Source organism: Emydura macquarii, unplaced genomic scaffold (assembly GCF_026122565.2).
Source record: "Emydura macquarii macquarii isolate MOO-44397 ecotype Brisbane River unplaced genomic scaffold, CSIRO-AGI_Emac_v2 contig_2699, whole genome shotgun sequence".
In the NCBI taxonomy this organism is placed as follows: domain Eukaryota; kingdom Metazoa; phylum Chordata; order Testudines; family Chelidae; genus Emydura; species Emydura macquarii.
The window spans coordinates 778,587-804,279 of NW_027132836.1; the positions used below are offsets into that span (position 1 = coordinate 778,587).

The following is a 25,693-nucleotide window of genomic DNA, read 5'->3' on the forward strand; positions in this document are numbered from 1 at the left end:
AGTGGCTAATGCACTGCATTAGGATTTAGGAGACCTGCCTTCTATTCCCAACTCTCCAACTGAGTTGCAGCATGACCTTGAGCAAATAACTTTACCTCTCTTTGCTTGTTTCCCCTTGCACAGTTTGTCTGTCTTGTCTATTTAGATAAGCTCTTTAGAGGAAGGACTATCTTTAACTATGCTATGTACAATGCTTAGCATAATGGAACTCTGGTCTCAGGTGCAGTCTCCAAGTGCTACTGCAATACAAATAATTATTATAAAAATAATCATCAGCTGAACTTAGTATTAAATATATGAGACATCTTTAAACACCCCCCCCTGAAAGTGGAGAATGTGTTGCACACTTTAAAATAGAATCAGGTAAATTAACTTAACATTTTTTTCCCCCATAAATATTCTTACAGAGTAGCAGCCATCATCAGTAGTAATCCACAGTGCTTTTTAAAATGTTGCTACAAGACCCTTTATCAATGCAGTTTTCCATGTGGCTAAGCAGGCACGCGCACTGTGTCAGATTTCCCCCTTCTCTGGCACTGTAAGACGTAGGAAGCTATTATTCCCAAATGAAGCATTTGGTTGCTGACATCAGATGTGGTAGAATCCTTTTGTTTGCCTGTCTCTCCTGCATTGAAATGTTTGTCTGAGTCACAAGCCCCGCCGTCTTTCTTCCTCTGTGACATGCCTGCTCAATTTCTCTCCCTAATTCCTGGATTTTAAATTTTGACAATACCTGATTCTCAGTATGGCACTTGAATATTTTTCCCTGACTATTTTATTATGCAAATTACATCTAAACACTATAATGATCCAGAAGCCACTGCCACTCTCTTTTTCAGCATTTTAATAAAGAAGGAGGTTTTGTGACTCACATTCTTCACTGAATTTTGTTTCAAAGCAAAGTCAATTTTAGGATGAATTACTAAATTAAAAATTATAGCTACTGACTCCCACAACTTGAATCTCATATTTAGGCTGCTAACTAGGTTTCCCCAGCAATCATGTTAGCAAGTTCGTCAGCTAATACACACATACTCCTCTTATGGTGATAAATATTTGCTTTCATATTTAAACCTTATAAAATGCACCCAGATACTATGGTAACTAGCCCCCCTTGTTCTTGCAATCATTAATATTTTGAATTGCCATGCAGACATTCTGTGGGGTATCTTTTCTGTGAGAGAGAACAGATCTTGGCTGCATTTTCAGTGGGTACATTTATGTTCTTCCAATTGGTTTAAGATTTTGGAGCTGCTAGTACATTGCTGTCTTTTAAGGAACCCATCTCTCTTCTCTAAATTAAAGCAGGACCACAAACAAAACATGCTCTGGTGATTGGGATAATCATACTAAATCTATTAGTAGAAGAAAGGCGGAACAGCGGTTAAAGACTATCCAGCCATGTAGAGTAAACCTCAGTGAAGGGTTCCCATTCACCAAGATTGTGTCTTATGCAGTATAGCAATTCATATGTCCTAGTTCAGTGTGTTGTCTCTGACCATGGCCAGTAACAATGCTTCAGCTGTTAGAGAGCTTTTATTGGTCTCCAACAAGGATGTCACAGTAGTTAAGGGCTAAAGCCCTGATTTAGCACAGCACTTAAACACATTCTTATCTTTAAGCATGTGCTTCAGTTCCACTGCAACTTGTTCTACATGGACAGACCACTGCATGGAGCTCTACTGAAGTTCAGCTGCACACAGAAGCAGATGCACAATCCATACCTATGTCATCTGATGTACTGAATCAGATACTATTGTTCCATGGAACAAGTGTGTGTCTCTCTTGTGCTCAGACATAAAAGTAGAAGCAGCTACCATATTCCTCAACTAAAAGAGCTGAAGCCCCTGGTTATAGAAAACATTTATTAGAAAAGCCAAATTATGTCATAAAAATAAACATTTTGATGGCACTGCCATTGTGCAAACTTGGATATTCTGGGTTCAATATTAAAGTAATTTGTGAAACAGCAGTTTCGGTTTAAAAAAGTCTCTCAGGCTCCCCTGGATATTGGACTTATGTTTACAGTGCAAACATTCTCATATATATATCATCTTTGTTGAAGTTTAGCCTTTGAATCACTCTTGTTTGTCCTCTTCTATCCGTGGACGTTTACGAGGGTTAATTTCAACTTCTGCTGGGGTCTGGCTTGGAGGTGAAGGATGCACATCCCGGAAGCCATGAGGCTATAAAGATACAAACAAGCAAAACAGTGGACCCAACTGTGATTTCATTTACACTTGTGAGAATCAGGAGTAACTCTAATGAAGTTAATGGAGTGGCACTGGTGCAAACCAAGATCAGAATCAGGTCAGAAAATGTCATTTATTTTAGCAAAGTGGTTTAAAGTGTTCCTACTCCAGGCTAAAATCAGAATTAAAAGGAAGCTCTTCCATGCACAGGCCAACTAAAAGTAAAATGAAGAGAGAGAGCTTAAAGATATTTTCCTATCCCCAATCAGGTCATCATTTTCCTTTTATCACTAATCACTACCTATGGCTATGGAGCACTGCTGCTCTGTAAATTAACTTATGCCTACTGAATGCCAAATCCTTTGGTTCTTACTCAAGCAAAACTTCCTCAGAAGTGAGAGGCAAAAACTGAAGGATTCAGTGCTAGAATCACACTTGCACACACAAATGGAAACTTTTAAAACCCAGGGCAAAGTGGGTTTTTTTTAAATCTGAAAACTGCAACAGGACACCACGTTATTACAGAAAAGCATGTCAGAATCTGTTTTTATCAATTTTCTCAGATCGTCACTGCAAGAACAAGAGTGCTCATGGCCAACAACTGTGATTTATGGGGGATGGTGGGATGTACCTTATCTGCCAAAGCCTAAATGTGGGTCAGAATGTGGAAGTGACCAAAGACAGACACAGAGAACAGTAGAAAGCTTATAGTGAGAATTAATTTGTTTAGCATCAACAGCATTTTCTTTAGCTCATGGTTCAGAATTTCTGGTTTAAAAAAAAGTTTACAAATAGCAAGAAAACCAATTTTATGTTAAGTATGTGTCTATCAAATGACGTTTCAGACACATGGATGTAGGGAAAAGGGATACTATGAAGTGGGAGCCTGGGTTTGGCTCTTTTTTTCCTGTCTCCAGACTGACAATGCTGGAAGCATCACACACTGACCTCTCCAGATAGTTAAGGGTCAGTGCTGACTCTCACACAGTTGTCCTCTGGTGGAAGGATTGTGGCTACAATGCAAGGCCTTGGAGAGAAAAAGGGATTAATTAGGAGGAAAAACTGCTGCCAGGATCCTGAATGCTCAGGGAGAGACATGAAGAGGCAGAGAGCATTTCTGAAGAGTTGACATTTCAGGTTAGTGCAATGTGAAAAATCAGGTGGAATTACTATCAAGTGTGTGTGACTTTTATAAAATGACAGTGGGTCCTATGTGCAAGACCAATTCAATCCATGAAATGAAGCCAGTAAAAAAAATTTTTGACTGAACTCCAGTCTCTACAGTTCTCATTTATTTCTAAATGTCTCACCATATACAGTTTGCTGGAGCTTTATTTAAAAAAAAAAAATTAAAAGGAACAAATAGTAAGAGATCCCACAAGGGCAGAACTTGTACTGTCCATCTACTAGTTTAAGCATCTCAACTGTTCTTCTAAACTATATAATGGGGAATCTTAAAGTTTAGAGTTTCATTGCTACTTTCATCTAATCTCAGCCATTTACCCTCAACACAAAGATTGAGCTGTAGCCAAGAATTCATTTAATCTAACACACTAGACGCCTAGCTGAAGCATTCCAGTAGTTATGTAAGCAGTGGCATGCCAAAGTATGAAACCTTGTGGATGTGGATGGCTTGTACATGTGTTGAAGGTACTTGACTTTCAGCTTCATGCTTTTCAATCATCAGAGAAGAGCTATCATTCTTGTATAGCTTCATTAAGTGTGCTAGTACTTTTAGATAGAGAGAACATGGCCACGGTGAGTTATTCTTTAATCTCCCTATTCTACAGACCTATAGGACAATCACCAAAGATAGATAACTTGACATTACCTTTCAACTGGTTTATAATCATCAGTCTTGGAGACCTGGAGCTCTTGTGTTTATAGAACTTAAGCATTCATTGGCCACTCAGAATTACAGGTTTTGTGTCAGACTCCCATTGCTAAGCTACAAAGTGACAAAATCTGGAAAAGTTAACTGAAGCCTATACTCTCCTCACTACTGCCCCCCATGCTTAAATTCATAACAGCGTGCTTTACATGTTCAGTATTAATGAATCCACAAAACCCTTGAGAGACAGCCAAGTATTATCCCCTTTTACAAGTGGGAAAACTGGGGGACAGAGATGTTAACTGACTTGCCAATATCCTGGAGGGGCATCAGTGCCAATATCAGAAACAGGAGTGTCTAGTTACTAGCCTGTGCTTCAGACCACACCTTTACTAGCCTGTGCTTCAGACCACTGTTTATTTACAGGCATGGAAGTGCCTGTAACTGTTTCTCAATGAGTGGTCTGAGATGCCAGTCCCTGAGATCTCCCTGACACAATTTAGGAAAGCAGCAAGCCAGTCCTGGTATCAAAAAGGTTGATCAGACCAGCTTTTTGTATCTTGGTGCAGATATGTTGAATCATATATTTTGCAGCATAGAATGTCTAACTACTAAGACGATCTTTAAGAAAGGATACGTAGGATGGCTACCACCAATCCTGCATTAAATGGAAGAAATAGATACAGAATTGATCACTTCTGGAATTGATCTATCCTTTGAAGTTTATGCTATAGAAGTTCAACAAGGCTAAGGGACAACACCTGGATAATTTAAAATTTCAACTCATCTTCGATAACAGTGCACTCAAGAAAGCCACATTTTCAGATTGTGTGGATATGTATGGAGGGATGGAGTGGAGTTGGTCTATTTTACAAAATAAATCTGACAGGAAAAGGCACCTACAACTGTGACTAGAGGCTTAAAATATACATTTTAAATGACTTTTTTCTCCCAAGGTTTGTAAATTAAGGAGTGAACAAAAGCTTTGATTTCTTTCTGTTCATTATGAAAAACCTCAGGTATTATGGACAGCATTAAAAATCTGTAAGAAATGCTATGGCAACATGTTACCATGAGCACCTGCAACAAACAATTATTACTTGTAGCTACCTAAATGAAAACTGGAGAGATGAGAGCTTGGAACTCATTTTATCTTAATAGAATTTAGACATTATTATTATTTAGTACCTATATATTGCTTTGGAGCTGTACATCTTATAGCACAAGACAAATATCACAATATATAATTTGTCACTCAGCATTGTAGGAATGTGGCTACCCTCCAGTATTGTCTTAAACACAATGTTCTAAAGGACCAAATTGTGCCCTTAGAGCTGTATGCACATCTTGGATTAAGTTTCCTTTTGGCTAAACCCCTCCTCCCATCTCTGAATCCCCATCCCAAAAGGAATACTAACTGTAATGTGGAAAGGTACGGTCAACTCCCTCTGACTTGGTGATTTGTACAATGTTGCCAACCTGGTCAAACAAAACAGGTTTTGTTAGTATTGCTAAATCTTTCAGCAGGGTATATTCCCTACACTTTCAAAGCACAATATAAAGCGAACTTTAAGCCTTTAGGGCCAGATTTTCAAAAGTGCTCCACATTCAACAGTTCCCATTTAGGTATCTAAATTAAACAGCCATATTTTCAAGCAGTTCAGCGCTCAGGAGCCCTCGCTTTTCTCAACGGGAGTTCTGGGTGCTAAGCGCCTTTGCAAATCTGTTCATTTAATTTTAGATGGGAGCTGAGCTCTTTTGCAAATATGGTCCCAACTGCAGATGCTGAGCACTTTAAAAAAAAATTTGCCAACAATATACAACTATGGGAAGAATTAACTAACCAGACTATTAACCTTCTCGGAAGCTCTTACAAATCATGGCACTAACCAGATGCATACTTGCTGCTGTTCCCCTTCTCCAATCCTTAATCTGCATATTGTCTGTTCAGATTGTGAACTCTTTGGGGCAGAGACCTTGCTTCCTTATTTATATGTCTGAGGGGTGCTGTTGGCCCTATACAGATAATAATGGAAGTGTTTCACTTCAAAAAGACAGAGTACAATTCTGCTCCACTCCATTAAGCAACAGATTTGGCCTTGGAAAAAGGCTGAAAGAGACAGGATTAACTGTATCTAGTAGATACCAACAAGCTGGGAAACAAGCAAGGAGCTATTAGGAGTTTTTCCCAGATGTTTCTCAGGTTTATACATATAATGAAGTGGCTACAGCACTGGACTAGCACACAGGAGACCTGCGTTCTATTCCTAGCCCTACCACTGACCTGTGTGACCTTGGGCAAATCACTTCTTCCTTCTGTACCTCTGTTTCCCTTTCCACTCTTTGTCAGTCTTGTCTATTCAGACAGTAATCTCTCTGTGGTGGTGACTATCTGTACTGTGTTAGTACAGTGTCCGGCACAATGGAACCCCAATGATGATTGGGGCCACTAGGTGCTACCCTAATACCAATACATTAAATAAATAAATAACTAGAAAAATATCTGAACACCAAGAGGTTTTGTCCCACCAGCCCTGGGAACGTTACACCTCCCCAAAGCTTACACCCTCCTTTGAGAAACTGATAAGGAACATGTTCTGCCTTGCAACAATTTGTCATCTTCCACATTGCGATACCCTGCCAAGGATCCTGTTAATTATTTTTAGGGTTTTTCTCTCCTTTAGGTGCCATTCTATTAGAAGGCACGTACTTACAGCCTGAGGAAGACTGCCATTTCATATTAATTATATAGGGAATTCCTTGGAACATTTAAGTGGTGGGTTGTACATTACAAAATAGCCCAAATCTCAAACAGCACAAGCCCTATTTTTATGGCACTCAACAGTAGTTCTGCTGCCTGCCTGTGAGTCAACAGCCCCACTGTAATTAAGCACTGACATTTCCAGCACTGGCAGGGTGGAGACAGAGACAGGTATCATGTTTAACCAAAGCATAATGGACAAGGCAGGAAGACATTCTAATGGTCATATGAGCTCCATTATAACAGCTACAGAAACAAGGATAGCAAAGCCTACATGGATTGTTAGCTATATCTGGATCATTTACAGATACAACCAAATTTTGTTATTGCTGCTTGTAGCAAATCTAAAATAGTCAACAACACTCAAACCTGTAGTAGCTTTGCAGGTCACTCTCCATAAGGAGATGCATAACACGTATAAAGCCAAAGAAGAGGAATGCTGTTCTATTCATATTAACCCCTTCTGCTTTCCCTATCTGCCAATTATACCTCCATCTTTCCAGTGGGTTCATGAAGGAGGCAGGCCTCACAATCAAAATGTAACTGCCACCTTTATTTTCAGTGAGTGTTTATGATTAAGAACTTTTGTTCCATCTGCAGTCCACATGCTGATGCAGCTTCCCTTCTCCTAAAGGCTTTTTGGCAGGAGTGTCAAGTTAAGTCCAAAACAAACAGCCTGGCGTAATCACTCCATGTCTCTCACAAATGCAAAATAAAAGCCACAGCTCTCTCCACAGTTTTAAAAAAAACAACAACAACAAAACTCCAACAGCTGGTCTGGTTTGTTCATTGTTTGCAGAGGATTAGGGAGTAGAAGGGAGGTTTCATACTGCCATAGTTATATCTACACACTGATATTATGTGCAAGACAAAGTCAAACGAACAGATAACAGAAAAGGGCTAGAAACATACAAGGAAGAAGGAAAAAGAAGGGGGGGGAGGGAAATCACACCTCACCAGACAGAAAGATAAAGTCAAAGTGCTCCCTGAAGAAGGGAGGAGGGGGGGAGAGGAGAGAGACATCCTTTTTCCTTTGAGCCCTGAGAGTTCCCCTCCAAATTTCCCACCATCTGTCAGGAGGAGAACTAAAGGGAGCTATTGGGAAAGGAGAGGGTTGCTTCATTTTTTAGTAGGGAGACTCTGCTTTGGGAGGCAGAATGGCCAAATGGGTGAGGCCATGGATCGGGAGGCAGAAAATCTTATTATTTTTATTATTGTAATGCATTGTCATGGACCAAGACCCCATTGTGCTAAGTGCTGTACATACTGTGTTGCCCAAAGTCACACAAAACTTCTTTGTGCTTCAATTTCCTAACCTGCACAATTTGTCCTGATTTTTTTAAAATACAGGTACTCTGCTCCTGCCAGCCCTCCACTGGTATGACCCTGCACTGTTGGTATCAATTCCCTCTTCCCCCATGTGTTTCTGTATAATATGGCATCCTCCATACAATGTGACCTCACATGTACCATGCATGTGAGGTCAGAAGTGTGGGAACACTGTTCCTGCCCCACTACTTTATTTAGTGAAGCTCTTTGAGGTCTATGGATGAAGAGAGCTGTAAGTGCCAAGTACAGTTTATTATCTATCAGTCTTCAAATTGCTTGAGGCTGATGAGCTGTCACCAAACTGTGACATTTTGATGCTACATGACATCCTGTCAAAAATATAGTGTAGCGTTGCAGCACACTGATCACGAGGAAGGAGTAGTTTATCAGAAAGGTGGTCACCCTACCAAAGGGCTGACCTAGTAACCGTTGTAGTGCTCTTGGGCCCTATGAGCCGAGAGAAGGAAGCCAAGACCTGAAACCAAACTCAGATCCTACTTGGCTTTGGGGTTCAACCTGAAATAGATTCTCAATTAGAAGATGCAGTAGGCACACTTTGTAAATTTACGAGCCTGTGTTTTCACTTACCTCTGTGTGTTGTCCCAGTGGAAGATTAAGCGGATGGTAGCAGCATGTCCCCAGCTTTCCCCTATGGGGGACACAAAAAAAACCAAAAAACAACCAATTACATGCTGCTTTACCATCTCCTATGATGCATTAGCATCAATAAATTTAAACAGCAAATAAAAAAAGTCAATCCTTCACAAAGATAGATGATTAAGCACACAAACAAGAGTGAGCTGACTCAATAACCCCAAAAATAAATGTACAATGATTTTTAAACGATTTTACCAGCTTATATAAGGGTCAAGGAATGAAATCTACACCCCCTCATCACCCCACCCCGAATTTTTTTTATATGTGATTTTAAGATTGAAGCAATACCTTTACATTCAGAAAAAGATTTTACATACACCTTGAAAGAGGGAAGACAATAGTAACAGCTTGAAAGTATGAGTAAGAGGAGCTTTCCCATCTTTACAGAAAAAAGTATTGTGGTTATATGGGGCAGCATCCAAGTTCAAGGCTGCTATATTCTGGCTCTCAATTCTATCTGTGAAACACACAAATTTTGCTGTTTTCCTCCCTAAATTTTGGATCCTAAGAAGGCAATCTTATGACCATTATAGTCCTTAAGACTTTGACACTAAATCCTCCATTTCTGAGACCCCTCTTCTAACTTGTTCAAGAAGTAAAGTAGAATGCTCAGAAACCTGAGAAATTGGGGCAACTGCCCCATTTCAAGGGAAGTAATCCTGTTATTTCTGTTCACATCTAACCACAAGATGAAATGTGATTCAGTTTATAGCTAGCACTAGCAGATGTTTTTCCTTTGTATGTTCCAGGAGACATTCTATAATCAGAAAATGGATTGAATTTTAAAGCAGTCATCTGGTTAAATATTGCAAGCATCCCCTATTCATCTCCACACAACACCATAACTTCTGAGTCAGTATACCTGTCTGTCTCTGACCTGTCACCAGTCCCAACCCGTCACATCTTCATTACAGCACACAGGGAGGTGCGGGGGGAGGAGGGGGAAAGCAATACAACTCCGATAAAAGATCCTTAAATTAAATAGCTTAATACATCTAGGCCCTGAGGTATCTTGCCCAACCCCACTCCATCATATCTATGCTAAAGCAAGATTTAAGTTTCTGTCTTTTGGACATGGTTCTGAAATGGAGGTCAGAACATGAATTTTACAAATGGGTGCGGTTTCCATTTTAACATTTCGATGCATATTTAATAAAAGAAAAAAAAAAGACAAAATGAGATGCTTCTGAATTAAACTGGTTGCAGATTAATACTGGACCTGATGGATAAGTATACCACATAAAAATGTCTAGGAACACCCAGCTTAATTCTCAGTAGTAGGAAAGAAAGCTGCCCCATTCCCAGAAGACTCCTGACTTAATACCTTGCAGCATCTGGGTTTTATTCATAATTAAGGGCTTCCCTTCCACTAGGAAACCAAATAGGACAGATTTTCTAGGGCCTGCTAATCAATGAAACAACATTCATTGCGGGAGACAGAAGACTGACCACCAGAGGCAGCAGGGACGAAAATCACTGACTTGGAATACAAATAGATTAAATGCCACCACACCATCACTTAATAGCATCTTAGGCTGTAACCAACATTTGAAGAGCAGGTTTATTTTTCACCTCATTATGAGACCATTGCCAGAGATGTACCAACTAGACAGACACTCTCCTAATTCTCCAATGCAACTTAAAATAAGTGGATCTCGAGAGTAAATACACATTGCATTGCACACAGCCTTGTGCCACTTCAGAATTCTCAGCCTCCGAGCTACTGTTCCTTAAAATTAAAATGTGGCTGAGCAGAGGCCTGCTGATCTATGTGGCTGCAAACATATTTAGGTCAGAGTCACCTATGGTTTATGTCCTTTGCAATGGGGAGGCTATATCACATCAAAAGATCCTTAATTTCAAAACTGTGTGCAAGACAGCATGTGATACCTTGGGAATGTCACCTAAATGGAACCCTTCCACATTCTTCACTGTCCCTATGACCCAGTAAACAGAGCAGTTTTCAAACATTGGCTGTTAAACAAGGTTGAATCTATTCCCTTTAATTCACTTTGTAGCCAGAAAGGCTGCCAAAAATAATGAATACAGCTGAGAGCAGGAGGTAAAGACAACAAAGGGTCAGATACTGAAAGCAAGGTCTTTATCTGCATGCACAGTTCAAAATCCAATGTTGTCCAAGGAGATGCCTTGTATTCATTTTATCTTGCATCTATGCCAAACGGTTCAAGGGCTGAACACACATTGGGAACATCTTTGCCTTTGTACCTTCCCCCCACATCATCCCTCTGGAATAATAAAGGCAATCATTACTTGATTCACAGAAGGTGAAGCTGTATGCAGAGAATGTTTCCCCTCTAATTGCAACATGAAATAATATAATATTAAGTTACAACATAAACCAAAAAAGACAGGAAATTTAAAGCTTAATTAGGCCCAATCTCAATCCTTCTGGCTAATTGCTCCAGTTGGCCCTGTAAGCACCGTAGAAAGTCCCATACAGATCACCTTGCTTATGGGACAGACCAGAATAGTTCGTATGGGAATCTTTACTCTGCTTATAGGATAGATCAAAATAGACCGTCCCACACAGAATCTCTCCACATCATGATTATACAGTGTGAAGGACAGGTTATCTGACGGTTCCAATGTGTGCACCAAAACTGAAACATTTTTGGAAACTATTAATGAGTACACTTTCAAAGATTTACTTGACTGCTGTGTTTGAATATATTTAGGGATAGGGATGAGAGGTTTTCAGTCAATTGTAGGAAGAAAATGAAAGCATGATGGGGCCACAACTCCTTAGGTTTTTGTGGGACATGCTGCAAAACATTAGCTTCACATTCTGGAAACTAGTTACTATACCCATTTAATAGAGCAGTTAGTCTATACTATCTCCCCTCAAGAAGCAATTCAGTCAAGTTAGGGAGACCTTACAAGTCTAATTTCAGGTTTTAGTATACAACATTACTTGGAGTTAAAAAAAAGGGGGGGAGGGGGAGAAAAAAAGGATCAAACTAGTAACATTCCCAATCTGCAACTTAAAATGTTACAAAACACTTTCAAAACAAAATTGTAAAAAAAATTAAATCATTTTTAGGCTGGGATCTCAGATGCCATATTTGATCTTAGAATGAATTTTTATAGCAGCAACTGAGGCATATAGTGAAAATAATGACATGGCTTAATGTACTTCAAGTCTCCCCACTACCAAGTTTTTACAGGTTCAGGTAATTTTACTGATTGCTCAGCATTTTCCTGCAGCCACTGAAATTACAGCCAACATTTTCAGGTTTTGGTTCATGATGCCCAACAGAAAAACAAACATTCAAAGGATAATGTAATTTTCAACTTGCTGGCTAAACACCTACCTAAAGCAGGCACCAACATGGACTGACTTTGTCCAATCCTTGTTGTCATTTGATTTGTCAAAACTACCTAAAAAGAGGAAAAAAAAGAAGGAAAAAAGAAAAAACACAGGGAAACTGTCATTTAAGAAAAGAAAAAACTGATTTTCCAAGAAGTCTGGATCAAGGAAAGCTATATTAATAGTCTAATCCTGTCATTATTACTCAGGCAAGACACCCACTGACTGGAATGGGAGTTTTGCACAAGTAAAGAGAAGCTGGGAAATATAAATAATGCAAAAATATTTTCAGTCTGCTAAGGTAGGGGATTGCTCTCTTTCAGGACTGTAATTCTAAAGCTAAATCTTCTCCTCATCCCAGATGCACAAACACCATACAAGCTGTAATGTTACACTGACATCCAAACAGTAGTTAGCATAAATTCTATTATTCACATGCATAGGTCCTCTGCACAGGGATAGACTTCACCCAATGTGCCATAAAGGTACACAGTGATGTACAAAGTGTGCATGTGCTCTGCAATTAGCAGAATCCCTGCAGCTTCTAGTCTAAAAATGCACAAGTAGGTACAATACAAAGCAATACGCAAGAGAACAGACAGAGTGGGGGAGTGTTTTTACAGCATGAATCATCGTAGGCGGCTCACAGACAGTCTAGATTAGATTCCCGGTAGAATGGAGGCAGTGGTGGGGAAGAGATAAAAAGGAGCAAGGGAGGTAACAGCTGACTTGATACACTAGATTTAGTAATTTTGCAGATATTCTTCATTGTAATGTTTATTTCAATTTATTGAAAACACCAGCACCTATCCCAAACTCAAGATCTTTCAGGGTTTGGTTTTATTACTGCTGTGCAACTCATGCCTGAATAGTGAATTCATTAGACAATTTTCTATATGTTGTGATTTATCTTTTCTTTAGGAAGGGATATTTGTGCTGCACTGCTTCCCTGTTCAACAAAACAAAATATATATATTTGGGTAAAGGAAAGACCTATACAATGAAAGCTATTTTCTTTCAAGTTCATGAGGCATCTAATGTATGGGCTGGGTGGGAATAAAGAGTAAGCTGTATAAAATACAGTCACATAATATATGTATCCCTTGTTGCCTACACATGAAGAAAAGCCCTTCACAATTCATGTGAGCGGCTTACTGTCATCATCAGCCACAAATGTGTTACACTGGCAGAATGAAGTTATGCTCTTTTCCTTCCTGTGGTTATCTAAGGAAACACAGGGGGAAGATATATTTTTAGCAGTATAGACAAAAGCCAATTGCATGACAGAATTCTGGTTGACAAGGAATCAAGTCACCTGGAAACTGTGTGGACAAGCACCATTTTGAGACTGCAGCAGCTTTAATTCCTGAACAATGCTTCTCTGTGTTGTATGTCTCAAAAAACACCCCCTATAGTTAGCTGTAGCTCCTGCGTGCCATCTGCTGGCTAGACAGCTGTACATTTGCACACCTCCATACTGAGATAAATGATGCAGAAACAATCTACAGGCAGGAAGCTATGGGTTTCCATGGATGCCAGAGCAAGGAGCCAAACCACAGCAAGGAAAGTGATTTTCCTCTCTAGGAGTGTTCCTTTCATTAAGACAGTGATTATTTCTAAACCAGTATGCCCAATTTAAGGATTCCTAGTTTATTTAAACTTGTGTGCACATGTGTGGGGAGAAGTAGCTGAAGGCATCCCTGAACAAGCTCTATCTAGCTCTCTTTCTTTTCTGGGTGTTTTTAATTGGAGAGGCTACCAATGACAAAAGGTCAGTTCAAGTGGGCAGAATTAAACACATGAAAAGAGATTCACTTTAACTGGTGTTTCACTATAACAAGAAAGGGCAGGCATAGGAAAACATTCCCTCCTGACCTTAGTGATGGTGGCAGACTCTTTTCTGCACCCCCCTCCATCTTTACAAGGCATATGCACCACTTTGGTCCTCTCAGATGGAGAGGGTGCTATCAGCTCTATGTGTCTCAGAGAGTGTGGATGGGGGTGTTCTAAAATGCCATACCTTCTTTATCCAGTGGAAACAAGATTCAACTAGACTATAAACCACAGAGTCCGCCTTTGCCCCTTCCCTCCACAGGTTAATGGTAACTTCTCTTCTACCCTGTTCAGAGATGATAATCTACTTGGAAAGGCAGTAATAATCCTCTCATTAGCAAGCACAGTGAAAACCAGTTGTAGAAGGTTGAAACTTCACTACAAGCAGAGAGCATGAGAAAGGAAAATGCACTAAAACAACTTGGGACTTCCATTCCACTACCTGCAGGGTTCATTGTTTCTGCTATCATACTTAAAATTCCTACTCCAAACAAGAGACATGAAGAAAGTATAAAATAATATAGGCTTCCACAAATTAGTATTTGATCACTTAAGTAGATTCATACGATGTTTCTCAGGTCAATTTTATTTATGTATGCAAGTCCAAGAGAAAGACTATTTAACTGCGCAACACTTGATTCAAATCCAATCCCATTAATATTAAAGTAAATGGTACAGGATTGGTTTCTGGCAAAATGTTGCTATTCACGGGTGGTTGTAAACATCCAAATTGCTGTTAAGCTGTATCTGCTAACAGGCAAACACTAGCTTCAGTTGCATGCCTGCAGTTTTATTTTGCTGTCTTCAGGCAGCAGCTCATCGCATTTGTAGCGTCCTATTATGTACTTTATTTATTGTAAAACTTCATCTCCTTTTACTCAACCTCACACCCAAACTCACAGCTAATTTATGAGCATTTGCTATGCTGATCAGCTGTTGTGCTAAGCCATTCAGAAGCCGCATTCGCAGCGAGAGGTCTTCAAAGTCGTGGCGAAAAGGAAAGGCAATTCCATCAACAACCACCAATCGGACCTAAACATAAAAAGCAAGAAAATGGTGTTAATCTTATATCTTACAAACTGGTGATGAGTGCGTCAGAATCCATTCCATATAAAATAATTGAAGTCTTTTATTTGCTACTTATTTGTGCCCAATAACCAATATGACCCTAAGATAAAAAGCTGGACAACAGCAGTGGTGGAGAATAGAAACTGAAGGGAGGAGAAAGTTAGGCATCAGTTATTACTTTTCAGCATACTCAACTCCTATTATTTTATCTCATCTGCACAAAAGAACAGGGTGAACTTTAATACTGAAAAAACTCAACATCAGTAATCATGGTTACGGTAACTCATCAAGATACTGATGCTATAAACAGAATTCTTGCTTGGAAACATGGATTTTAACTGAAATTTACAGATATATCAGGCACTGCACTATGGAGTTCTGTGTCTGTCTCCCTTGTAGGTGTTTGCTTTGCTGAACAGTTTCCTTTGCAGCATTCATTAGCAAAAACTAGAGCACAACACTGCTATAGGCTCATCACCATTCATAGCAGATAATTTTGATTTATTCCAGCTTCATTTGCAATAGCTCTTATGATGGCCAAAATTGCTTCAAGTATAGGAGGGAGACCCTGGTAGTCTTGTATTGTTCAAGTGCCTGGTTGCTAAACAGCAGAATAATGGGATTCTGCAAGTTCTTGCATTACTGGGCAAGGCAAGACCTTGAAAATGATAATGGGAAAACCTTGTTATTGTACTATTGATTTAACACATCACTGGAAAATAGCTTTAGGGCTGGAACGTACTGGGAATCCAACAGGAAAGAAGAATTTGAAATGAAAGGTGGAGCTAAAAACATCAAAATTAATGTTTCCTTGTTTCCTCTCCTTTTTTCCCCAAAAACTCTTTCACAAGATTTTAGGTGTCTGTCTGGTGCATCAAATTTGTTACAAGTTTCACTCCTGCCCTTGCAGGAATGAGCAAATCAACAGTACAATAATTCAGTGGACTAGGAAGGCAAATTGTATTACCCCATCTACATGCCTATCTGATTAACAGGTACTGAGGCATGATGGTAATTTACCAGATTTCTTTTTATTGCATTTGTCATAAAATTAACAAATTGTGGGTTTAAGGCACTGAAAACAGGACAAATCTAATCTTGATAACAGCTACCCTGCCCACCCCACAGCTAACACATTAATAGAATCAAAGGATTGGAAGGGACTTCAAGAGGTCATTTAGTCCAGTTCCCTGCACTCATGGCAGGATTATGTATTATCTAGAAGACCATCCCTCACAGGTGCTTGTCTAATCTGCTCTTAAAAATCTCCAATGATGGAGATTCCACAACCTCCCTAGGCAACTTACTCCAGTGCTTAACCACCCTAACAGTTAGGAAGTTTTTCCTAATGTACAATCTAAAAGGCCCTTGCTGCAATTTAAGCCCATTGCTTCTTGTCCTATCCTCAGAGGTAAAGGAGAACAATTTGTCTCCCTCCTCCTTGTGACAACCTTTTAGGTACTTGAAAACTGTTATGTCACCTCTCAGTCTTCCCTTCTCTAGACTAAACAAATCCAAGTTTTTCCATCTTCCCTCATAGATCATGTTTTCTAGACCTTTAATCATTTTTGTTGCTCTTCTCTGGACTTTCTCCAATTTGTCCACGTCTTTCCTGAAATGTGGTGCCCAGAACTGGACACAATACTCCTGCGCTGATTAGGCCTCAACTGAATACAGCAAAAGACTTCCTATGTCTTGCTTACAATACTTCTGCTAATACATCCCAGAATTATGTTTGCTTTTTTTGCAACAATGTTACACTGTTGACTAATATTTAGCTTGTGATCCATTGTGACCCCAAGATCCCTTTCTGTAGTATTCCTTCCTAGACAGTTATTTCTCATTTTATGTGTGTGCAACTGATTGTTCCTTCCTAAATGGAGTATTTTGCATTTGTCCTTATTGAATTTCATCCTATTTACTTCAGACCATTTCTCCAGTTTGTCCAGATCATTTTGAATTTTAATTCTATCCTCCAAAGCACTTGCAACCCCTCCCAACTTGGTATCACCTGCAAACTTTATAAAAGCATACTCTCTCTGCCATTCTCTAAATCATTGAAGAAGTTACTGAACAGAACCAGACCCAGAACTACTCCTGGCAGACCCCCCTCGATATGTCCTTCCATCTTGACTGTGAACCACTAATAACTATTTTCTGGGAATGGTTTTCCAACCTGTTATGCACCCACCTTATAGTAGCTATGTTTAGGTTGTATTTCCCTATTTGTTTATGAGAAGATCATACGAGATAGTATCAAAAGCTTTACTAAAGTCAAGATATACCATATCTATCGCTCCTCCCCATCTACAAGGCTTATTATCCTGTCAAAGAAAGCTAGTAAGTTGGTTTGACATGATTGGTTCTTGACAAATCCATGCTGACTGTTACTTATCCCCTTATCTTCTAGGTGTTTGCAAATTTACTGTTAATTATTTGCTCCATCTTTCTGGCTACTGATGTTAAGAGGACTGGTCTGTAATTCCCCAGATTGTCCTTATTTCCCTTTTTCTAGATGGACTAATATATTTGCTCTTTTCCAGGCCTCTAGAATCTCTCCCGTCTTCCATGACTACTCAATGATAATTGCTAATGGCTCAGATATCTCCTCAATCAGCTCCTTGAATATTCTAGGATGTATTTCATCAGGCCCTGATAACTTGAAGATATTTAACTTGTCTAAGTAATTTTTAGCTTGTTCTTTCCGTATTTTAGCCTCTGATCCTACCTCCTTTTCAATTGCATTCACTATGTTTGACATCTAATTGCTATTAACCCTTTTGGTGAAAACTGAAACAAAAAAGTCATGTAGCACTTCTGCCAACTCCACATTGTCTGTTGTTATTGTTCCCTCTGCCCCAATGTATAACAGGTCTACTCTGTCCTTAGTCTTTCTCTTGCTTCTAATGTATTTGTAGAATGTTTTCTTATTACCCTTTATGTCTCTAGCTAATTTAATTTCATGTTGTGCCTTAGCCTTTCTAATTTTGTCCCTACATACTTATATTATTTGTTTATATTCGTTCTCTGTAATTTGACCTAGTTTCCACTTTTTGTAGGACTGTTTTTTGAGTTTCAGATCATTGAAGATCTCCTGGTTAAGCCAGGGTGATCCCTTGCTATACTTCTGCAGCGGAATAGTTTGCTCTTGTGTCCCTGAAAAACTGCCAACTCTCTTGAACTGTTTTCCCCCTTACACTTGCTTCCCATTGGATCTTACCTACCAGCTCCCTGGTATCCTATACAATATTCCTAAACAATATTCATTTGTACTCTCTTACACTGAGTCACAGAGCAGCTTGTTGGGGAGCAATTTGCCCTGAAGAATCTAAAAATCTTGAAAGGAGGTATGAGAATCTGCATTACAATAGTGTTACACTCAGAATCTAGGCAACTTTTCAGCAGTTGTCCACTATACAATCAAGATGCAAGCTGAAGTTGCTCGTAGCAACAGGAAACATATTGAGAGAGAAAAGAGTCAGCCTCTGGCTGCCAAGATGCTGATGAGTGCTTTTGGTGATGGATATTGTCCTTCTGGGGGAGCAAACTGGCACTGTGTCATCCTGGCATCATTACATCATGTTGATCAAGTGCAAACATGGACCTAGAAAAACATTTTCCAAGGCAGACTACGGTGATTCCTAGCCTGCTGTGCTCAGAAAATATAGCATTTGTGGTGAGGTGCCTCAGGAGTAGTAGCATTAGGATGGAGATTAAGCAGGGTAAAAAGGAAGGAAATTATTAGGAAGAGTAAACTGGGAGCAAGTGTTGAGGGAGAAAAGAAGCGGCCTAAGTTTTTACATCTGAGGTTTGGCAGCAGCCAAATCTCAGTTCCCAGGCTCATGATCTGCTTGGCAATTCAGAGGGATCGGCCTTTTCTCATGCCAGTGAACAAACCTTCAATACATCTCCAAATACATAAAGCATCTTAAGCTAAGTCTACAGTAACCCCTACCTTTGAATGCTCTGAAAGGAAGTCTGGGAGGAGGTAGACCTGTGCTAGCAGCTCTGTGTAGTCATGGCAACGGAAGTAATAGATATGAGAAAGAATACTTTCAAGGGAGAAAGTCTCCAGGGCTTTTCGAAAGTCTGGGGGGGGGAAAAAAAGTCTGTGCTTAACACATTATCACTCTCATCATTCCCCCCAGCCCCTGTCTCCAGCATCTAACAACAAAAGCAACAATTCAAACTTTGTAAGAGAGGAAAAGGAAGTTATCAGTCAAAGATTAAAAGTGGAAGACAGTTTCCTTTCCATTTGGCTTGAAAGTGGACAGTCTGATCACCTTCTAGAAATTGTACCAGAAGCTGTCTCAGGACTTGCACACACATTCACTGAAATCTGCAGAAGAGAAGACTGCTGCAAAAATGGAAACTAAGTTTAAAAACAAAAAAATCAAATTTATTCAGGAATGTAACTTTCAAGCCAACTGACCAAAATGACACTAGTCAAAATTAACCAGACAATACTTAATGTGGGGGTACTAACTCGTGATATGGGTGTCCCCTCTGATCTGTTAAACAACAACAAATTCTTTGCTCAATGTTCATATGCCAAGGCTGCTGGTCCTGACACTTTGACAACCTGTATTCCTAGCTATCTATATGTAAAATAAATCTTTTAAATTGAATACAATCTGCCTACATTTAATTAGTTTTGCACATACATTAGTATAGGAATGTAAGTCTACCATATTGAAAGGCACATGGCTTGGTAATATACCTTCTTCCTGATGTGCTTCAGCAATAAGCTTGCAGTGCTCAACACAGGCAGTTGCAATGTCTACCACTCTGTCTACCATAAAGCTCCCCTCTGTATCAATGAAAACTATTTCTCCAGCAAGCCCCCCAAAACATTCTGGAATCTGCACATCTACTGCCAGCTGCATACTGTCAGAAGAAACAAAAAGAGTTAAAGACAGGACAATAATTAGATAATAATATGCAAGTATCTACAACCCCCCACTCCCAACTTATCTCTAAAGTGACAATTAGTTCTGGTGGGGGTAAAGTGAGCAGGAGATATTACAAGTACTAAGGTGTTTCTGTAATGCAGCAGGGGAATCTGGGGTTGCAGCCATGACAACAAAAATAAAGGACTTTGGTCCTACTTATATTCGGTGTTATTAGATCCCTAGTTGCACAGAAATAATTTAAAAATAAAATACCATAACTGGGTTTTCCCAACACCTGGTGCTCCACAGATCTCTGTGATTTTTGTTAGCTGCACACCACCTCCCAGCATATCATCTAGAGCTGAACAGAAGGTGATGATGAAGCCCTGTGCCTGTTCTTGTTCCAAGAGTTCTAGTGCTGTGCACTTCCCAACAGCCTCAGGTTCACCAGCAGTCCTTGTAGCATTACTGTGACATTCCTTTCTTACAATTTGCAAAGTTTCTAGTGCCTCCTCTTTAGAAATTCCAATTTCTGAAAGATAAAACATGGGACAGTTTTTTTGTTTTTAAACACAAATAACAGGTCCCAGTATAAATTGAGAGACAATTTTTGCTGGATTTATAGGCTCTGCAATTAGACTAGTTAAAAAGGCCTGCCAAAAATTATTAACATTTTTGAAGTAATAATGGAAACAGACTACTCATGCTGACCTATTTGTCTCCATCTTTGGAATAAAAACTAGTGTCCTGGTATTCAGAAGTCCTCAGTACTTCTGAATACCAGGCCAGTACTGAGAAATTCCACTGAAGTCAGTGGAAGCTACAGGCACTCAGCCCCTTTGAAAATCAAGCCATAAATTTCTTCTTCTTCTTCTAATCACTTAACACCAGCTTTCTTTAATATCTATTCCCTTTTGGTGATGACAGGATTCTTTTTTCAGATGATAAAGGCTCACATCATGGCCCAAAAAGAGACTGACTAGAGGTTTCGATCCCAGTAGAAGCTCATCATAACAACAGGACATCACTAATAACATCTGCAGGAGCTGAACCAAACACAAATGAACTGACTCCAAGAGCAATGATGTGGTTTGTTCAAGGTTCAGGTGGGAGTGTGCATGCAGAATAAGAGATCTCCAAATGATAGACTAGAAGTGACCTGTGTCATAGATTTGGATGGGACCTGGGAGGACAAATTCACCAGTGTCACATCAGGGACTAATGCAGTGAATTACTACTCACTTGAAGAACACATCATTTTCTCCTTAATGGCTTCAGAATCACAGGTAATGGAGTTTTAACTAAATGAGAGTGACACCTAGTGGTCCTAAGTGCCAGATAACACAGACTTATATTCAAGGGCCTAAAACCTATTTCAAATCCAAGTGAATAATGGAACAATTAAAGATATGTTAACATGTCTGATAAATATACATAAACTGCCCACTAACTATAAGATGTATTTATTTCACTTTGATCTGAGAGATGAGAAAAGATAACATGCTATCTCAGCTATTTCATACATTTCTCTTAGAGGTTTGGGAGATCTATTCTAACTTCTTGGGATCCTTATCTTTGTAACCAATTTCACATTCATTTACTTGGCTTAGAACCTGAGACGTGTATGTGTGGGCATAACCTGTTACAGCTCTCCTTTCTCAGGGTCTCATTTCCATTTAGCTCTCAGCAAAAGCAGGATCCAATGTCAAAGAGTCAGATCCTTTTTACTGAGCCCTAGGTAAAAATAAACATGCAGAACCTTTTCCTTTCATTTCTCCAGAATTGCATGAAACTTGGATGAGATAAGGCCCTCCTCTCAGGAAGTCCAACCACAACACTTGAGCGTTTCTGAAGTTAAGTGCTTTATAAACACAAACTAATTAATTAAACTAAGCAGTGTTTAAACCCCAGTCTTACCAGCAAGGTGCTAGCCTGGTTTCCTGGGTAGACAGGGGAGCTCAATTATACATCAGTTCCCAAAAATCACAGTGCAGACTGAGGAGAATTGGGGGAGGGCATTGAAAGGAGCCCCAAGAAAAGCCCTAGGAGAGGGAGCAGGATTGCCTGAACAAAGATGAAATCTAGGCTACGGTCTCTGGGGATGCAGTAATGAGGGGAGTTCCAGCCTGTAATCTTTAAGAGAGGAAGCTCCCAAGACTAGAAAGGGGAGGTCCCTGGCTTGGCGTGCTTGGGGGCGGCTTATGGTGAACTAGCCTGGCCTGTAGAGAAGGGTCTTGGGGAGGACGAGAAGGTGCCTAGTTTGAGGGTACGGAAGGAGTTTTGAAGCGAGATCGCCGGCCGGGGGGGTGGAAAGAGGCTGAGACTGGATGAGGTTCGCCGGGTGTTTAGAGTGGGGAGACGGACGAGGTCTGCTGGGGAGGGGCAGTCAGTGTGTGGGGAGCCCTGGGCTGGGGAAGAGCAGAGGCTGGCAGGAGACCGGGGGGAGGGACAACAGTGGGAGCGGGAAGGAGGAAAGCGCCGCCGCCGGACTGGAGAAAAACGTGGGGTCAGCGTCCCTGGCTGGGGGGGGGGAAGGGGTGTAAACCAGACCCCTCCCCCGGGGACCCCGGCCCGGTACCTTTGCTGAGCTCGCAGGGCCCGATCTCCAGCAGCTCCTGGGCCGTCTGGAACCCGGCTCCGATGAGCTTAGCTCTGAGGCCGGGGGAGAGGGGGAAGCTACCCACATCCCGCTGCATGGTTCTCGGCGCGGGCCGGGCCGCCGCCGCCGACTAAGGCTTCCGCTCTAGGCCAGGGCTCCGCTCCGCCCCGGCCCCCCCCCTCCCCGGCCAATCCCCTCCTCCCGACCCGCCGTCCCTCCGGCACTGCCAGCCCTCCCTGCCCGGTGGGCGGTCTCATGTGGGTTTTTGACGGCCGCCCGTTGCGGCTCTAAATCCGCTCCCTCGGCCCTGCCCGCCGCTAGCGACTCCGGCCGGGCATCGGGGAGCCTGTACTGCCGGAGGAGGGCGCATGGTGCGGCCACGTGGGGCTCAGGCGGCTCCTGGTCGCTGGAGGCGGAGGCTTATCCTGGCGCGGCGAGCCGGCCCGCGGAGAGCGGGGCCTAGGCCAGGTCCCGGTCACGCGTGACCCTTACAGTCACAGAGGTTTGCACCCCTGAAAGGGGGGCAGCCTTAGGTGCTGCTTGCCCCCAGTCCGCTTTTTTGAGACTCTATGGGCTCCCCATCCCTGGACCCCCTTCACTAGTATGCTGTGCAAAACTTATTTTAAAAATAAATCATGATTTTTAAGCCACTCTTGATTTGTTGAGTGGGTGGACTCGTCACAGTGCTGGGGGTCGGAAGTATTGCTTCAGTCGTCTACCCCACTGGAACCACCTCTATGTTGGGCCCGGGCACAGCACCCTTGCCAAGGCCAGATGTGCAAGCTTCAATCTGCCCATAAAATTTGTATCTGCTGCTCTGAGTGAGAAACGGGCACTTGTAGTAGTCCAGCCTCCATTGTGATTTAGTGCACATACAGCTGAAAGAGGGACAAATCTTTGCTGGTATAGCAGACTTTAGGGCTCATTTTATTATTTCTGTGCCCCATACTACAAGGAAGTGTCATCAGAATGCAAGACTTGATGGTGAATTATTTCTCCATCTAGTCCTGGATCTTCCAAGAGGGAGACAAGGACAGACCACAAATTGCAGAATGTGCCTGAAACATGAGAACGGGACAAACAGCTACTTTCATTTGGTTGTGTTTAATTCAGTATATTGCTACCGTTGTCCGCAACGGCTGGGAACTGCATTTGATCAGGCAGAAATGTTAATTTGACCCTGCCACATCTATTGTGAGCAGCCAATTACACAGCGGGCACTTGAAGTGACTTATCTCCAAGGGATGGGGTCACAATGGAAAATAAAAGTGGTAGTATGGGAAACCTCTGCTCAGAATAATATCCCAGTCTTGACTCACAGCCCTAATTGAGCTGATTGTTCGCGCTGAAATGATCAACAACGTCGACATGTAAATTATCCTGGGCTCCAAAGTTAACAGCCCCACGGAGAGTAATGAGTGCAGCGCGTACCTCTTGGTTATTTGTGTCCGTCTGCATCAGTGCTGCATCGGGATACATTTACATCGTATTTGCAAGCAGGACGACTGGGAACTTATTCTGCAAGCTGATTCGCGTGGCCCAGCTTAATGTTTCCAAAATGAAAGGTCCCATGTGAAAATCATGAAGGCGCCAGAGAAATGTGGCTAAAACGCACTGCTGCGCCCCACCTCCCTTCGCACCTCGTTGTGTGCACAGAGCGGCGTGTGTTGTATGTTTACTGTGCGCGTGGCATCTTCTTCAAGGCACGAGGCGCACTTGGCAAGGCGGGAAATGCCTGGTGTGCACCCACGCATCGGCTAAGTACAGCCACAGCTGGCAGATGGTGACACGTTGCCAGACCGGGTGACTGGCGATATAGGTCGTGGGTGCACGTGGCAGCAGCGTGGCGTAGGCAAGGTGTGCACGTGGCAGAAGCCTGAGTGGATGACGCAGCCTGTCGCGAGCCCTCCGACTGTTCCCGCCCCGGCCAACCTTGTGGCGGATTAATTCCGCAGAGGTGGTGCGGTCTCTGACCGAACCTCGGTGAAAGCCCGTGCTGTCCGCTTCGCACTTGATGCCAGGGAGTTGAGGCCCAGGGGAGCCTCCATACCTCCTCCCCTCAACACCCCGCCCCGGCAGCGACCGGTGTGGCGCTTCCACCCCTCAGGAACTTGTGTGTCCTGTTCGGGCCTCCATCCCGTGCCAGTAACGGCCGCCTCACTCGACGGTTGGCCAGGGCCTCGCGGCCACGGGCTGCCAGGTGGCGACCTCACCCGGGTATTGTACGGGGGCGGATTGGCGAGGGGGTCGGGATGGAGGAGCGGGGCGAGGAGGGGCCTGGAGCGGAGAACGGCTGTGCAGGGATAAGGGGGGACGTTGGGAAGAGCCGTGCCGGGTCTCTGAGGAGCTGGAGCCGGATAATAGGTGCTGAGGGCGGGGCGCGCGGGATGGTAGGGGGCGGGCGCTGAGGGCGGGCTGCGTGGGTATAAGAGTGGGGTGCTGTCAGCGGGGCGCACGGGCTGGTGGGGTGCACGGCGAGGGGGGGTGCGGGCGGGGTTCTGGGCATGTGGGGTCGGTTAGAGGGGCTGAATCCAGGGCGCGCGCACGGAGCAGTGGGGTGTAAGGGTGGGGGTTGTCGCGTGCGGCCGCAGTGTGTCGGGGGTGAAAGAGGAAGGAGGTGCTGAATACGGGGCGCAGCAGGTGCAGGGGTGGTACTGAGTGCGCTGTGATTAGAAGCGGTTGGAGGCTCCGGCTGCGAGCAGAAGGCGCCCAGTGCCTGGCACCTGTTTCACTCGCTCTGTACTGTCCTTATCCAGAGCCCTTTCATCGAGGTCTGTGCACCTCTCAGGGCTTTGGGATCGTTCCCTTCAATGGATCCTGACCATAGCTTCAGTGGGTTCCTCTCAACTCCTATCTCACTTCAATGGTTTTCCCCGCACATAGCTCACTCTATTTCCATTATGATGCCATGGGGTCCAATAATCCAAAGTCCCTAATGAATACATTTGAATCTTCTGTGCAGGCCATATTCCCACGTGGTTTTATTATTAGCAGAACTGCAGCTGGTCCCATTAGAATGAGCTTTATGGGCTCTATCCTTCCTCCCTTTCTTTCTATATTGCTGATGAGGAAGAAGCAGTCACCCGATAGTGATTATTACAGCTATTAAACTACTTGAATCTAAAATAAATGGGTTGTACCCCTACATTTTCTGGCTATGACCTGGGTACCATATCACTTATCAGTCTGTTTCTTTGAAACAG

The 25,693-nt window shown here is 42.2% G+C and overlaps 1 protein-coding gene across 3 annotated transcripts; it reads right to left on the minus strand.

Moving 5' to 3' along the window:
• Nucleotides 1–1,803: 1,803 nt before the first annotated feature.
• Nucleotides 1,804–22,648, minus strand: RAD51C (RAD51 paralog C). Of its 3 annotated transcripts, XM_067565784.1 has the most exons (10): nt 22,470–22,648; nt 20,165–20,423; nt 19,720–19,886; nt 18,955–19,088; nt 14,832–14,963; nt 12,103–12,169; nt 8,702–8,762; nt 5,442–5,502; nt 3,141–3,219; nt 2,070–2,186 (listed from the first exon to the last, which is right to left on the minus strand). In XM_067565784.1, the coding sequence occupies exons 1-9, from the start codon at nt 22,585–22,587 to the stop codon at nt 3,160–3,162; spliced, it is 1,059 nt and encodes a 352-aa protein (XP_067421885.1). In that variant the 5' UTR covers nt 22,588–22,648; the 3' UTR covers nt 2,070–2,186; nt 3,141–3,159. The 3 variants fall into 3 exon arrangements, with proteins under 3 accessions (XP_067421884.1, XP_067421886.1, XP_067421885.1); XM_067565783.1 differs by lacking the exon at nt 3,141–3,219 and having other exon boundaries at nt 1,804–2,186; nt 22,470–22,642; XM_067565785.1 differs by lacking the exons at nt 3,141–3,219; nt 5,442–5,502 and having other exon boundaries at nt 1,804–2,186.
• Between the last annotated feature and the right edge of the window lie 3,045 nt (nt 22,649–25,693).

Excerpts from the sequence above, each read along its gene's own strand:
- RAD51C (XM_067565783.1), bottom strand. The coding sequence starts at position 22,587 with ATGCAGCGGGATGTGGGTAGCTTCCCCCTCTCCCCCGGCCTCAGAGCT. Across the intron at positions 20,424-22,469 it reads GCCCTGCGAGCTCAGCAAAG|AAATTGGAATTTCTAAAGAG; the intron begins GTACCGGGCCGG and ends TTTATCTTTCAG. Across the intron at positions 19,089-19,719 it reads TGAAGCACATCAGGAAGAAG|ACTTTCGAAAAGCCCTGGAG; the intron begins GTATATTACCAA and ends TCCCCCCCCCAG.